Below are 16,724 nucleotides of genomic sequence, written 5' to 3'. Positions count from 1 at the left end.
CATCCGCTGGTTTCCTCTTTCTGGCACAAAGTGGGCGATAAACAAACAAGAGAGCCGATCAGCTGATCACTGATCAGTTTCATGATTGAAGTAGAAACAGGAGAGGGAGGGGAGAATGAGAGAAGAAGAGGCAGCTGTGCAGCGAAGACAGAATAACTCCAGCTTTGTGTCTTTTTCCATTGTAGCTGAAGTCTGGGACAAACTGTTCCTTTTCACCTCAATACGAAACGCGTAATATTTTCTCTGAATGAAATACGAGACAATTCCGTTTTTTAGGGGACGGTTGGCAACTCTACTAACTAACCTTATGAGTAAAATAAAGTTCACTATCATAGCATTTGCCCAGTATGCCCGATGGCCAGTCCAGCTATGCCGCTGTGATGTCACCTCACTTCAAGTCAAATTTTGAAGCATGGATGTGAATATTCTGGCCGATGCCGCCTCGGTGCTTTGAGGCTGTGGCGAGTGAGGGCTCGCTGTGGAACGACACCCTCATTGCCTGCAGTCACCCATCAGTGAGCGTATCCTGGGTAATCTTCCAATGATTTGTACAGATGACTTTTATTTTCATTCACTGTGACCCGACATGAGTGACTGAGCCCAGAAACTGATCAGCAGTGTTACTGAGGTCAGGCTGATTCAATAATGGGTCACACTGTTCACCTGCGGGGCGGGCGAGACGGCAAGGTGAATCTGTGATGACACCAGAGTCCTTTTACCATCATGTCAAACAGACCTCCCTCCTCCTCCTCTCCGATCACACAAAGAGCTCCTTTTTCCCGTCGAGCACCGAACATTTAAATAACGATTTGACAAGTGAGGATGAGGAGGGGGTGAAAGGAGTGTGGTAATGGAGGTGGGTGGGGGCTGGTGGTGCTTCTCCCGGGTGCTGAGCCAGCCCGTCGGAGATCCAGATCCATCTCCACCATTAAAACTCCATTTAGGAGACCGAGGACTCGTTTATCACGCCCCCCTGAAAGCTCACATCTCCACGCTCAGACCTCATATTGCACTGAACACACACTGGACACTTTATTAGGTACACCTTTGTCTTTCACGCATCAGATTCAACAGGCTGCTGGAAACGTTCCTCCATGTTGACATCATCATGATATCATCACATGACCGCCTCATCCATGATGGGAATCGGCTGTCCCTCCACATCCCAAAGCTGAGATCTGTGACAGTGGAGCTGTGCGCTCAGAGATGCTCTTTTGCAGACCTTCCTTGTAAAACGTACTTATTTGACTTCCTGTTTCCTTCTTATCGGATGCTCAGCGCGCGGCTTGTCTTCACCATACAAGCTTAAATGCCGCTGTTGCCACGTGATTGGCTGTTTGGGTTAATGAGCAGGTGAAAAGTTAACAAAGCGGCTGGTGAGTGTGTCTCATTTGAATTGTTAATAATGTGTGAAATCTTCACCAAAGTTTAATGAACTGTTTGCATGTGGATGTTCGTTCATGTGTTAATGAACACGTGATGATCCAACAGGAACGTTCCTGTGCTCTCTTACCCTGCTGTGATTTACATGTATGACCCCCCCTTCTTGAACCTGATTCACCTGAATTCAAGCACACCTCCTCCCTCCCCTCCTCCCTGCCTCTGCTGCGGACGGGGGAGGAGGGGGAGCAGGTAGGGAGGGCGGGGAGGGAACTGCGCCTGCGCCCAGTCTCTCCATTCCCTCCGCATCGCCCCCACCCCTCTCCTCCCTCCCTCCCTCCTCTCTCTTTTCTGCAGCATCAGTACCACCTCCCCCGTGCCTCCTCCCCCTCTCTCTCTCGCTCGGTTTTCCTGCCGGGCTGCTGCTTTGCGCGCTGCGGGGCCACACTGCGACCACACCGAGGAGGAAGAAGAGAAAGCCGCGGACCGACGGGGGGGCCAGCCGAGCCAGAGCGGCGGACATTAAAAAAAAAAACCGAATAAGAAGAAGGACGCGGGAGGAAGAAGGAGGCGCGGACAGCGAGCCCGAGGAGCAGAAGCAGAAGGCGGAGACGCGTTCCTCCCTCCATCTCTGCCTCCGTGAAGAAGAGCCGAGAGGAGCAGCAGCAGGAGGACCGCGAGGACCTCGCAGCGGAGAAAACGACGAACGACGCGGAGCCGGAAGCCTCCCCCCCTCCCCCCTGGACCAGGGACGATTCTCCGTTTGTAGCAGCGGCGCGGCGACACGATGAAGGACCGCACGGCGGAACTGCGAAGCGTAAGCTCTCCTCCTCCGTCTCCTCTTCCCTGTCGGCCTCCATCATGTTCGCACATCCTCCTCCTGCGGCCTCCGGAGGAGCGGGGGGAGGGGGAGGGGGTCTGTGGCTCTGCGGAGCTTCATGCTGTGAATACAGAGCGCGAGGACGGACCGTTACTGTCGGCTTGAGCGCGTGCTCCGTGCGCGTGCGTGAGTGGAGGTCACGGCTGCGGCCGGACACTTTCCCGCTTTTTTTATTTCTGCTGTTTTTTGGGGTTTTGTGGCGCTAACATCAAAGGCCGCCGCAGAGCCCCCCCGTGCATGATGGGAAAACGGCTTCAACACGCGCCCATCCGCGCGCATTCAGGCCGCGCGTGCCTGTGTGACCTGATGGGGGGAAGGGGGGGGTCCAAAATGCAGAGATTTTTTTTTTCCAGGCCGCATCCAGGAGCTGCGCGCGCCTCCTCCCCGACGGAGCCGCGTGAGTGTGGGGCCACCGTCAGAAGGGAGGGATCGGGGGGGGGGGGGGTCACGGTCCTGTGCGGCTTTGACGCGGGTGCGGAATGCGGAGAGATGCGGCGTTTATGCGGCCGCCGCGAGCGAACAGCTGATGCTGGGTGGTGGTGGGAGGGAGGGGAGGGGGGGATGTCACATCAGCGAGTCAAACTCTGCAGCACCTCCACGCGCCTCCCGCCGCCTTGGGTTCAGCCGGGTTCGCGTGAGGCGGAGCACAGCTGCACGCGCACATTCGTACACGCATCGATCCGCCATCAGCGCGTGTCACCGATTATTGATCGACCCTGGGATGTTTTTATGAATGAATCCTCATTTGTTGCGGTTTCTTCACCTCCATCTTTCTCCTCCACCTCCCTGTGTTTCTGGGAGGAGCCTGATCAATAATACGTGATCAATAAATCAGCAGCTGAATGCTGTATGTGTGTTGAGGTGATTTGCATTGAAAAAGTGAGGGGCTCAGCAGCGCCTGAGTTTACCGCACTGCTGTCCGTCCACCCCCCTGCCTCCTCTCTGCCTCCTTTTCCTCCTCTCTGCCTCCTTTTCCTCCTCTTTTCCTCCTCTCAACCTCCTCTCTGCCTCCTTTTCCTCCTCGCTGCCTCCTCTCTGCCTCCGTTTCCTCCTCTCTTCCTCCTCTTTTCCTCCTCTCTTCCTCCTCTCTGCCTCCTTTTCCTCCTCGCTGCCTCCTCTCTGCCTCCGTTTCCTCCTCTCTTCCTCCTCTTTTCCTCCTCTCTTCCTCCTCTCTGCCTCCTTTTCGTCCTCGCTGCCTCCTGTGAGGCTGTACCTGACTGGTGTGGCTGTTTACACCTGAGTGTGGGTCAGCTGCTGGTGGGCTGTGCTAATGTTAGCTTGTGTTGCTGCTCTTATTGTTGCTCTGTAGGTGAGACACACTCGCCTGTTTATTTCTGTGAATAACTCACCGAATGACAAAAAAACTTCCTGAATCTTGAATCAGTCATCCGCCCTTCTCTCATTCTCTCCTCATCCCTCCATCTTCACCTCTTTTCCTCCACCGATCCTTCCTTTAACGTGTATTACCTCGATCACTTCTTCTCTGGCCCTTTTGCTTCTTATTTCCTTATCTCCTCCCTTCCTACACCTTCCTAGCTTCCTCTCTTCTCTCTTTTATTGTCCTTTCTCCCTCTGTCAGTCTGCCTCCTGCTTCCTGATCAAAAAGAAAATCAGTGATTGGAACTTGAGAGCAGCTGAACAGACACAGATTTGACTCTTTCCTCAGACAGAAAGACTAAAATCAGCTAAATTTCACTGAATTATCAGAAAATCGTTGAACTGTTTCCTGCTGTGTGAACAAAGAGACTCACCTGATGTAAAGAGGACGATTCTGCCTGATAGATGAGCTCAGACTTTACAATGAGCCGCTCGGTCTGCTAAAACTGGTCCCAACCCCAAGTCCTGGACTCACCAGAGCCTCTGATGTGTCACCAGAAAACGGATCTGCTGTGAAGTCGTTTCTGGAACTTTTCTTTTGGTGAAATCACTGCGAATCATTCTTGTGTCAGACTTAACTTTATAAAATGAAATGTGATGAATAAAAACTAAGAATAATAAAAGTTAGCAGGACAAAGATGAATGAGGTCGTCTACTGTGGACACCTGCCAGCTGACCAGTTGGCAGGCGGTTGCTGGTAGTTTTCAGGTGAAAGTGGTCGAAAGATGGTTGCTTTGGTTTCTAGCAGGTTTCCATGGTCGCCCATAATTTGCATGGAAGACGCCGATTTGTCTGCAAACACTCGCCAACTTCTCTTCAAGCAGAAGAGTCACAAACTGGAAATGGAGACCAGTCACCTCCAAAGTAAAAGTTGCACCTTTTTGCACTAGTTAAGCACAACTTTTACTCTGAAAGAACACAGTCTTGTGTCGCCCTCTCTCCGGTCTCACGGCTCGCTCGTTAGAAAGACGCTAACGTGGAGATGAGTTGCCTTCTTCAATGTATCTAAGTGCAACTCTGCCAACCTGCTGGTGACCAAAGCAATCACACAGAGGTTTTTGGTGCCCCCATCTTTTGCGACCAATCTCACGCAGTGACAGCCAGCACGTTTCCCTAGCAACCGATGGTTGATAGGCGGCCTGGGTGATGAGGGTCAAGCTTGTCACCTCCCTGCTCTTATGTGAACGCTTCAGTGCTTGATGTTGGTGTTCTTCATGTTTGTGGGCGTATCTCTGCTACCTTCATGGTCACGGTGTTGGTAACTAACCACCACGAGGCAAGCTAGTCGTGCTTCAATTAGCAGTTAGCAAAGCTAGCTGCCTGTGAGTAACTGTGTTCTGAAACACAGTGATTGTTCCCCGCAGCGATTCCCACATTTTGAGCAGGTCACGCTGCCCGCTCGCTCTCTTGGCTTTGGTAACGTGATTTCATTGGCTGACGGCTGTATGGGAGCGTTTGACTCGATGTGACTTGGCTGATGCTTTTGCTTCAACAATTGAAATAATAATAATAATAATAATAAACTTTATTTATAAAGCACACTAAAAAACCAAGGGTATACCAAGGTGCTTGACAAAAATAAAACAGGAAAAGGGAGAAGGGAGGGAAAAGAGAAAGGACCTGGCACGTATCAATTATAAAAACCTTGACAATCATAAGATATAAAAGTAGTTCACAAGCATAACGGATAAAAATGTACCAACGCACACCCAAGTGTTAACTAGGTGGAAAGGCAAGATTATACAAATAAGTCTTCAGCCGTGATTTAAACAGTGGCATAGAGTCAGACGCCCGGATAGCGACAGGAAGGTTGTTCCATAAGACCGGGGCAGCTACAGCAAACGCGCGGTCACCGCGAGACTTCAGCCGAGAACGAGGTTGCTCCAGAAGAATTTGGGTAGCAGATCTAAGTGCTCTGACAGGAGTGTGTAACCTGAGAAGCTCATTGAGGTAGCTCGGCGCCAAGTTATTAATGGTTTTGTAGGTGAAAAGTAGTATTTTCAATTGAATGCGGTATTTAATTGGAAGCCAGTGCAAGCCAGCGAGAACAGGAGTGATGGAAGAAAACTTCCTGCTACCTGTCAAAAGGCGTGCCGCCACATTCTGGACAGTCTGCAATCTAACGAGAAGGGTGGAGGAAAGGCCAGTGTAAAGAGTTGCAGTAGTCCAACCTGGAAGTCACGAATGCGTGAATGAGTTTTTCCAGGTCAGTGTGCGGAATACAGCGCTTAGCCTTAGAAATGAGGCGCAGCTGATTAAAACTAGACCTCACAACAGCAGACACTTGCTTGTCAAATTTAAGCGAGCTATCCAGTAGTGCCCAAATTACTGGCATAATCAGAAGGAGAGCTAGCAAAAGGCATCAGAGCAGCGCACAGTTGGTCGCGGGGGATTTTACTATCAAACACCACGATCTCCGTTTTCATTTCGTTCAGGACAAGAGAATTACTCTTGAACCAACCTTTAACCTCACGCATGCATTCACGAAAATAGTGAAAAGACATAGCAAGATCGTCAGTAATCTCAAAATAAATCTGTATATCATCAGCATAGCAATGAAAGGCAATATTATACTTCTCAAAAATTGCTCCAAGAGGGAGCAGATATAGCGAAATTCTTTCAAATTTCAGTGCAAACAATTTCGAGCAAAGCGAAACACTTCTGCACGTCGCCTTGCTCAAAGCCAACGGGAACACCGAACGCCACCTTTTCTCACCGCACACGGAGCAGAGCAGGTGGAGACCGGAGGACCGAAATAACCAATTTAAAGGCAACATGCTAGCTTAATATACACAAAATAAAAGCTTCCCAACAAGGCTGTGTCCTAACAGAAAGGTTAACATGGTAGAAACACAGCGGTTAGTCTCTTGATGTGGTTGTCTTGGAGATGATCGAGGAGCCTGTCCGTGACGACTTCATTCTCAGTTCAGTCAGTAATGTAATGAACCTCCCTCAGCGTCTGAGCTGAGTCTCAACTGAAAAGTCTTTAAATCAGGATAAAAAGCAAACAGTTGAAATATGTTTCTACGTGAGGCCAGCAGACGGGGGTCCCTCGCTGTGTGGGACCATTTTTTAAAGTCGCTATTTTCTGATGAATCACTTTTATTTTCACTTTCTGTTGGGCTTAGGTTATTTGCTGCAGCATGAGAATTAAAATGAGTCCCTGTACTTTGTCTCCATCGGATATACGATTGGCTGCCTGAAGGCTCAAAGTTCACAGAGTTCACTTTAACGCAGTAATGAGGTCAGACAGTGGCGAGGCTGTGCTGAGGACGTCCTCACAGTTACCGCCCTGTGAAACACCTCTGATGCTCAGATCGTACAAAGACCGGAGACCCATCAGCAGCCCTGCTGAGCACGCAGCTCGCTTGCGTTGTGATTGATGTTCGACTGTAATAAAGACACGATTCATTCAAATAATCGACTCAGGATAGAGTTTACTCCTTCTGTCTCCACTTAGTGCTTAATAACTTCTTACAGAACCTCGTTAGAGGCGTCGCATGAATAAGACATAAACTGCATGAGCTTCATTTGGACCAAATCTGAGTCTCAAACATTTGGTCTGCTAATCAGATCTCAGGCTCATGTTTGAAGCTGGAATAAAAACCAAAGGTGGAGATGGAAGAAGCTTTTATTGGCTGCAGACAGAGCGCTCTAAACCCGATAAATCTAACGTAAAACTCACCGACACTTTTCAGGATGTCAGAGTTTCTGTCTGTGCCCGTTCTGACTTTTATTCCTGGGCTCTGTCAGAGGAGCTTAGCATGAGTCATGCTGGGCCTCAGTTCATCCTCTGTCTGAAATAAGCTGGAAGTTCTAACAGCAGATGGGCGGGGCTTCTGAGCCTGAGATGACCATATTAGGAATTCGTATCGTGGCTCATGCAGTTCCAAAAATGAGATGTGAAGATGAACCAGCTGCTGTGGCCTCACTTTATTTTTGCTCTCTGAATATTTTCTCAGATTTTCCTCCACCTTTCATTTGTGCACGTGCTCCCTGCGTCTTTCTTTTCTCCTCCACCACCTCTTCCATGATTTTTTCCTCCCTCCATTTCATCCTCTCCTCCATCTTTCCTCCCACCCCTTCCTCTTTTTGCTGCTTCTCTGCATCCCTCTCTTATTTCCACCCGTGTCCTGGCAGCTTTCCTTCTTCCCCGTGTTTCCCGTCGGTGTGAGGCACCAATCTTTTTGGTTCCTGGTGACTGAATCTCCTCGCTCCTTTTTTCTTTTCCTTTTCAATTGTTCCTGAATTCTTCCTCTCTGTCGGCCATGTTGGATGATCACCGGAGTGAAATCCAGCTCACGTAATCCTGCCGGTAACAGATGCTGCTGTATCATGCAGCAGCAGAAGCTCTGTAGTAATAATTATTTTTTTATGTAATCGTCCACATCACAGTGATGCTGCCAGCTCTCCTCCTCCTCCTCCTCCAATCTCCACAAGTCTGAACAAACGCTGCAAGTGAGGACAGTACAAACCTGCTGTGGTGCTTTCATTCCAACACACACCAGGCTAACTTCTAGTTTTCATGCTAATGCTGTGCTGATACATGACCTGCTTTCACACATGTTTGTTGTGAGTTTAACTTGCTGTTATCTTTTAAATAACCCAAACCTCCAGGAGGAGCTGTATCCTTGTGCTTGTCCCATGAATATGTGAATTTCAGCTTTAGTTTAGGAACAGAATCAGAATCAGAATACTTTATTCATCCCGAGGGAAATTAGGGGTTACAGCAGGCAGCACGCTAATGGCGCATGCGCACTCACAAAGGAACCTTCTGACCAACTTTACACAAACATCACATTGGGCAGACATGTCAGAAGGTAGGCTGATAGGAAAAAACAACGAAAATACACTACATGAGGTAAGAGGAGGAGAAAAAAAAACTCCACTCAGACTGAGCTCCTAGTGGGAGAACAGTTTGATAACAGAAAAAACACCTCAGCACAAAAAGCACATGACTATCAATACACCATAGAAACACGAGACAAGCAACAGGGGCGGGTAAAGGGTAAGAGAGAGCCGGCGTAGACAGCGCATCCGGTCCTGCAGCATCTGTGCTGGTCCAGTTGACTGCTATCTTCCCCGGTAGGGCACAAGCATCGAAGGCGTTGGAAAGGGAGGGGGATGAGTGAGTGCTTGTCAGTGTAAGTGTGTGTGTGTGTCCAGAGTTCAGCGGAGACAGTGTCCTTCGCACTATCAGGCTAAGTAAACAGTCTGCCAGCCAACCCAGGTGGCCTTCATGGGACGGGAAGAATAGTCATCACACAGTCGTTATCAGGGAGTTGTTTTGGTGGGCTCCAGCCTTGGGCCTGCAGCTGGGGCCGTGGTGTCCGAATGTTGAATATTGTTGATTTCTGAAATGAGAGAATTCACAAAGGAGCAGATTTCTAACCTGTTGGCGGTTCTTTAGTGTGCTCTGTGGTTATGGGAGCGTTGAGTCACACCTGTTCCTGGTGGGAGACGGACTCTTCCAGGAATCCTGGGGTTGAACCTGGACAGTACCTGTACGTTTTTGTTACCACGGCATGGAAAGGTTTAGGTGTGAGGATGATTCGTGGCTTCCAGCGTGCACTGGGATGGTTTGCACTGGGGTTGTTGGTTTGAAGCCAGTGAAGTGGTTGCTTTGTGTTGGGAAAGAGTGGAACCAGTTTTTCAGGTGTAATGGTGCAGCATCAGCAGTGATGAGGATGCTGCGTTGGTCTGCTGTGGTGGAGGTGATGGTGAAGCTGTTGATTGAGCCTCACCTGTGACTGTGAGCTGTGACTGAACGACTGAGGTCAGAAGCAGCAGAAAAGAGTTTCCTCAGAGCCGGAGTGAGGGTCTCCAACCATGAGGAGGCCCGGGACACGTGGGAGGAGATTATGTCTCACAGCTAGCATGGGAACATCCCTGCCACCTCCTCCAGAAGAGTTGGGGGGTCTGGGCATCACTGCCCCCGAGACCCAGATAAGTAGCAGAAAATGGATAAAATGTACGATTAGTCTCTCCTCAGCTCAGTTTTAGACGGAACATCTTCAGGAACGGAGCTGAAAAGCAACAGTCTCATACGAGCAGCTTCCTGAAAATGCTGCAAGAAAATCAGTCCAGCAAAGAAAGTGCTGCATCATTTCTCCATCTGCTAAACGCTTCGTCATGTTACGCTGCTTCACCCTGCAGCAGCAGCGCTTCCATGCTGCCGTCAGTTTTGATGATGCCGCAGGTCGTCGTTGGCTGGACGTCGGGTTTCGATGCTGCAGGAGAGAAAGATTTTAAATCAAATGAAATAATAAAATATTTCACTGATATTTCTGAGCAAACGCAGAGACAGAAGGACTGTGTGTGTTTGCATATCCTATTTCTGTTTCATTGATTGTAGCAGCTGGGGGTGGGTGGGGTTGGGGCAGGTAGGGGCTGGGGGGGGGGGTTAAGTGGCGTCACTGAGATGGAAAAACAGCCACGTGTCACTGCAGCCACACGCGGTCTCGTTTCCATCGCTGCTCCTGCAGACTCACCTTTAAAGCAGGTTTCATGATCAAATGTACTGATGGACCTCACGGGGACGTGGTGTCCACAGAGGGAGCGTCTGTGTGTCCCTTCAGTAACACAGACACACTCGGGTTCTCTCATTTTTGATTTAAATTGTTGTCCTTGAACGTGACGTTACCTTCTCACCCAGGTGTGCAGCTGCTGGTCAGTCACGTGGTTCACTCTGTAGCTGGTGTTGCTAACCTCAGGTGTGTGCGTGCTCAGTCAGAGACACTCGTTGTGGTTTGTTTTGTCCTCCTGGCAGCACCAGGTGGGTGGTCTGTGTTTGTTTGACTTTATTTACCCAGCAAACACACACACACACACACACACCTGCAGCAGGGACTTGCTCAAGGGCACCTTGATGGCAGATGTCTGGCACTTTCAAAATAAAGTTCAACAGAACTTCTTTTAAAGCAAATGATTGATAAAGAAAGAGCTGCTGTTTAAATGTGTGTGAGCCTTTTAAACAGGATGTCCTGATCATTAGATCATTTTTCCTAACGACAGCATCACGGCCTTTTGATTTTTAAATAAATCACATTTACAACACAAGTGGCTCCAAAGATGCACGTGCATTGGTTTCTATCTAATTGAATAATTATTTTAAAAGCTTTAAATTAAAGTAATAAAACAAGGCCTCGCAGACAGCCACGCCCCTAATTGTGCAAACTCTAAGCCTTAATGTGCAGGTGTCATCTATAGAGCAGGTTTTGTGTCGGGCTGTAAACACGACCGGCGCCTCTGCTGGACGATGAAGGAACTGCAGACTTGTCTTCCTTTTCCTGCTCCATGTTTCAGCCTCACAGTACACACATGTCTGAATAGCAGCTCTCTCTTTAACACTTTCTTGTTGTGTCTGGTGCTCTGTGGACTCACGGTCTCACTGTGGATCTGTTGTAGCACGAAGGTTAGCAACAGGAGCCAGAGGCTAAATGCACCAACAAAGACTGGGTCGTCCTCCAGTGTGGGAGGGTCCGGCCCTGCTTTGTGTCTCCTGCTAATCTGCAGGTAGTGACAAGTTGGGTGGAGCTGCAGCGCTGCACGGGGGCTGCTGCTACCAACAGTCTGCAGGTTGTTAACCCAGCCGCGCAGGTTAACGAAGCCTCGGAGAGTTTAACTTTACCGAATAAACTGCAGCTGTAGCTCGGAAGATACTGTCCTGGCTGAAGGCTTGATACTAATGATAGCTAGCTCATCAGTCTGAAAGCCTGTGTGTGTGTGTCAGTGGCCATCGTTCAGCCAAGTCAAGGGCAAACCCTCATCACTGCTGGCACGCTGGAGGTCACTTTTCCTGCTCGCACTGTCTCTGCTGCTCTTTTTGCTGTTGATGTGGGTTTTCTTCTTCTTCTTCTTTTAAATTGACGTTTTTTCTCGTTTAATTAGCGCGGTGCGTTTCGGAGGCAGCCATCGTTTAACCCCGACTCGTTTTCTCGCTTGAGCGCTCACAGAGGTGAGATACAGTAGATTTCAATTGGATTGCGGTCTGATTAGATTAGCAATTTCCTCCTATTAGTCCACACACAAACACACATTTGTACATCTGCACTTGTGAAGACGCTCATCTTCATAAGCTTAAACTAATTGTGGCTTCATTACAGAGCTCGCCTGTGAGGAAGGACGGCTGCACGTAGAGTTTTAAAGCAGATTTCAACAACTTCTTTATTCATGGATTAAAAAGGCATCGTTGAATCTAATTTACAAATACGTGATCTTCTTCGTCTGGTTTTTCCTCTTCTGATGAGCTCAAATTGAATAAAGCAGATAAAACAGGAAGCTAAACTTACCGTGCAGCTGCTCTGTGAATAGTAAGACTGAAGAATAGCTCCAAAAATGAAACACAACAAAATGCCTTCACTTCAGAAATAACCAGTAAGTCCCAAACATTGGTCCACATTTTAACATAAGAGCGCCACTTTCAAAATAAAATGTAAGCAGGTTTTCTTAAACATTTGCCAGATGTCCCCCACAGCCCACATGTCCTCTGTACGTCCTGCACGTTGAATTGAGGTCTTTGGTTTTTGGAAATGGCTCATTGTTCGTTAGTTATTCTAATTTCAAGAACATTTCTAAACATTGCTTCTCACATGTTCATTTTCTTACATCATATTCAAACACTTCTCTTAATGCTGTCCCATTACACGATGTTCCTGAATAACGCCTCACATTCCAAATATCTTTGTTTTTCCTCTGATGTTTGTGCTGCTCCCAGATGTTCATAAATGTTATAACTCAGTTTTCCCTTAAAATGTCCCCAGTTCCTAAGATGTCCTCACTTACAGGCCTTAATAGCTGATCCCCACAATGGCAGCAATACGAGCGCACACACACACCGCTCCCACGTACTATCGACCGCGCGGTATCTGCTGACTGAATCCTGTGTGGGGGCTGATTGGTCAGTGGGAGGCTGGTCACGTGATTTATGGCTGCGTCTCCATTTAATGGCCCCGCAGTCCTCCCTGGCCTCCTTTGTGTGTGCGTTCTTGTGTGTTTGCTTATGTGCGTCTGTGCATGTGAGTCCTCATGCATTATAGATGTACCCCTCCCCCCACCGCAGCTCGGAGAGCAGCCTCCTGACAAACGTCCTCCTCTTCATCAGCTCCTCGTCTGAACTTCGTTCCTTTTATTTCGCTCAGCATCTCATTTTTAATCCGCTCAGCCAATCAGATCGCGGCTCAGTTTAGTTAATCAGCCGTGAGACACATGGACGCAAACCTGCTCTGTGATGGGAGACGTGGCGAGGCAGTGACGTCGTGCTGATGTCACAGCCTGCTCTCAGCATTAACCAATCAGTCGTTTTCTTCCTGACCGTAAACGACGGACTTTGGCCGAACTTCAGCTCTTTGCTCAGAAACGTTCGTGTTGACTGTTTGTGGAGGAAGGACTGAGAAGACCTGGGTGGAGGGGTTTACTCTGTGTTAATAACGTCTAAGACATTTCATTAAAACAACATTTATGTCTGCATAATATTTTATTTGTTAGTAAGACTGGTGGATTTGGGTTAATGGTGGCAGCAGTCCTGCAGTAAACTGGCTGAGAGCAGGTTTGGTGCTGAAAGCTTAAATAAGTGCTACATCTGTCTTTATTGATTGTTCGGTGACAGCCGCCCGGGCTGATACGATCAAACGTCCTGATTTAAACGTTTGGGATTTGGTTGATGAATCGAATGATTGCGACTCAGTCATTTTGAACTTGTGTTAATATTAAGTTCATCCTCAGAACGTCCGGCGAGTATTTCGTTCAATAATCAGTTAGATTCATGAATATGTTTGAAAATCGAACATAGTTTTGAAAAGGTAAAACAGACCGATGGCGCTGTGGTTTGGCTCCACCTACTCATGTGTAAATCAGCCTGTAAGATTCCTTCTACGCGTCTCAGGAACGTTTAAAACCTGCTCCCAGTTTCACCTGCTGACTCATCGCTTCAGCTTTTGTCCTACTTTTAATCGTTTTCATGGCTCCCATCCAGAGATGCAGATGGAGTATACAGGGGACTGTCTGGTGTTTTGCTCGTGGGCACTTTGGCAGGAGAGACTGCTGCTACTGTACCGTCTGTAGTGCAGGAAAACGCAGTATAAATAGTCCCGAGCCAAAGTGATTACAGGCAGTTATTGAATTGAATTAGAGCATTAAAAGGTCGGCGGATGGCTGAACTCGCCTCCCTCAGCCGGAGCGCGCCTTTCCTTTAAATAGATTCCTGCAGCTAATGCCTGACAGGAAGTCGAGCTGTGAGCAACCATTACCTCATCCTCAAAGTTCAGAGAGAAGAAGAAACGGCAGCTCGAGGCCGTTTACTGGTCGTGTTTGCTTACTGGGAGTATTCAGATGAGCCCAGCACACCTCACAGGTCCTGAACGCGACTTAAAGACGTCCGTACGAAGGAATGCCCCTACGCTTTAGTGCTCGAGCCTCGACTTTAAATATTTAAAGGCTCGGGCTTTTAATGCTGTTTACATTGTTCTTTATTTTAATATCCAGATGTGACGAGTTCATTCTGAATTAAATGGACGTGATTTTAGACTTTTACTCGTTTTTGTTTTTTCATCTTTTTAACTGAACAACGAAACTTGGTTTGGTTATTTTAGGTGATGTGGACTCTTCATGATTGCTGACTTGGTGCTTTTGAAGGGAGACTTGTTCTCGTTTTTGAGCGATCATATTACCCAGATTCTCCAAAGTCTTTGACGTTCGTTAATTTCGTGTTAAAGACTCGACATTCCCAACGATCAAGGACTCTGTCGGGTTTTTGGATGACTGGAAACTAAACTCGGTTAAACTGAGTGTTTCCAAACCAAACCAGAGCTGAGCGGGAATTAGACCAAAGAACTTTACCCGACATTTCAAAGGACTTTGTGATTTCAGCTAAAGACGCAGCTGCTGAGGTTTATGGGAAATGCAGTTCTTGCAGATGAGCTGTTCTCTAACAGTTCTTCTCTATTGGCTACAAATCAGGGCGGGGCACTGCGTGAGATCAGAGAGGGTCACGGTGAGGTCACGCTTCACAGCAGAGAGGATTCTGGGTAATAACTTCACTGTTCGCTCTCTGTTCCCACTCACTACAGGAGATCACATCACGCGTGAAAGAAAAATCTGATTTGGGTCACTGTTACCTGAACACACACACACACACACACACACACACACACACACAGTGACATGGTGCGCTCTCTGGGGAACAGGAAGTGGAATCAGGACGTTTTGGGAACGCAGGAAATTGATCCTGAAGGACGTTTGGGTCGAACAAACCAGATATTTGCTCTCATTAATTTACTCAGAGGACCGCAGAGCAGTGTTATTATCACGATGATGATGATGAGCATGGAAGGCCTCGGATGATTTCTTCATGAGTTGTACCTCACAGAGGAACGAGCGGAGGACTAACGAGGTAATGGAAGGGAAGTCGGTGGCCCGGTTAGCGAGGTGAGGCGGTGATGAATGAATCAAACGTCCCCGCATCAGTGTGAGCGTGAGCAGCCAGACAGGAAGTGAGTCATTTATCTTCATCATCTGAGCTGCCTCTTCACCCAGGTGTGTCTGGCATGAGTTCACCTGTGCTGCTGCAGACGGTTCAGCTTCGTTTAAGGATCTGACCCACAGTCACTGTGTCACCTGCAGCAGGTGGCAGTAGGCCACGCCCCCAAACAGACAGAAACTGGAGCCATTTACAGCTGTTGACACAGATTTTTACACACCTGAGAGAATCAGTGTGGGTTTAAGTGGATGACAGAATTGCCATCAGACAGGAAGTGCAGCAGAGTCCATTCATAAAGACGTTTTCACCTGGCTAAATCACCATGGTAACAGATGCTGTAAACATCACGTTCAGGGTTTCAGTTTAAAATCCTCTGTTGTCTCTGATTCAGTCTCTGCGGGGGGAACGTGGTTTGTTGTTGCACTTGATCTTTGATCTGATTTAAACGTGTCCTTCATCAGGCTGTGGGACAATAGGTTTAAAGTTTCAGAGCTCGAATCATCTCACCTTTGATTGGAGCAGGTGGCGCTCGTGGGGGCGGGGTTAGGTTTGGATGAGTCACAAACAAAGCCTGGATATGTTGCTCTGTAGTCTGGTCAGTGTGTGTGTTACTGTGAGGTTCCCAGAGTGAGTCTGGCGGCTCCTTACTTACTGCGTCGTTTCCACTAATGTGTAACTGTTCATTATTATTGTTGTTGTGGAGGCGGGGCTTCAGAAGGAGAGGAGAGCAGGAAACAGGAAATGCTTTATATACAAACATGTGACTAATTATGTGTTTAAAAATATTATTGACATACTTCTGTTATCATAACACTTTGCTCTGGCTTCAATGTATTTGATGCGCTCTGTCAGGTTTTAGTGTTTCCGTATTTATTGATGCAAAATTTGATTAAATGAGATTAAAATCACGTTTGCAGCAAAAATAGATCACACATGGTCCGTCAATCAGTCCTCAGAGGAGAGGTCCTGATTGTGTCACTCTGATGCTTATTGCCATGGGTCAATACCTGATCAATGCTGTATTGATCAGGTGCGGTGCTGGATGCGTTTAAGAGCTGCTTGAAGAGCCGGAGAAACCCATCAGGAGGGCTGTGTCCTTTCTCAAGACGTGGTACAGGATAATTCCTGGTTTCAGACTTTATAAATTCAGCTTTTTATGTATAAATTCATGTGCAGCGAACGACATGTGAGCGTAGCTGAGACCTTTATCTAGATTAACGTGAAAAGCAGCTGCCTGAATGTTTTTTCTCTGCAGTAGTTTTAGTTTATTTAATGAAGTCATGCAGAATTTTACTTTCGTACTATGCATATTTTCAAAATAAAAGAGCAGTGGGTTGAAGTTTGGTGCTCGTTTTTTCCTCATAACTTCTAAGCACAGCTGATATCCACGCTGAATGTTCAGCGGTTGTTGATCAATGGTCGTTAGAATTTGCATATTTATGATGAAGGTGACCTCCCAGCCCGTTGTTCCTTCAGTGGGCTGGTTTCAGTCACCGTGCAGATGTTTGTAAGGTTGGAAACCTGCAGTCAGCTGAGACTGAAGGAGTCACTTCGATGAGAGATGAAATGTTTCAGATGAACAGAATCAACTTTTGGAGATAAATTAACAAT

General features: G+C 47.8%; 1 protein-coding gene across 1 annotated transcript in view; it reads left to right on the top strand.

Moving 5' to 3' along the window:
• The first annotated feature begins 1,790 nt into the window (after positions 1 to 1,790).
• Positions 1,791 to 16,724, top strand: part of stx1b (syntaxin 1B) — a 51,835-nt gene continuing 36,901 nt past the window's right edge. The window contains exon 1 of the mRNA XM_085404909.1: positions 1,791 to 2,197. Within this exon, the coding sequence (XP_085261035.1) occupies positions 2,168 to 2,197 (30 nt within the window). The 5' untranslated portion in view covers positions 1,791 to 2,167. The remainder of the gene's footprint in view (positions 2,198 to 16,724) is intronic.

The sequence above is a fragment of the Rhamphochromis longiceps genome, linkage group LG4, assembly GCF_057381845.1.
Source record: "Rhamphochromis longiceps isolate RC_006_pf linkage group LG4, R_longiceps_female_GT1.1, whole genome shotgun sequence".
NCBI classification, from domain to species: Eukaryota; Metazoa; Chordata; class Actinopteri; order Cichliformes; family Cichlidae; genus Rhamphochromis; species Rhamphochromis longiceps.
Note: the sequence above shows the minus strand (reverse complement) of the source record. Positions and strands in the feature narration are given on the sequence as shown.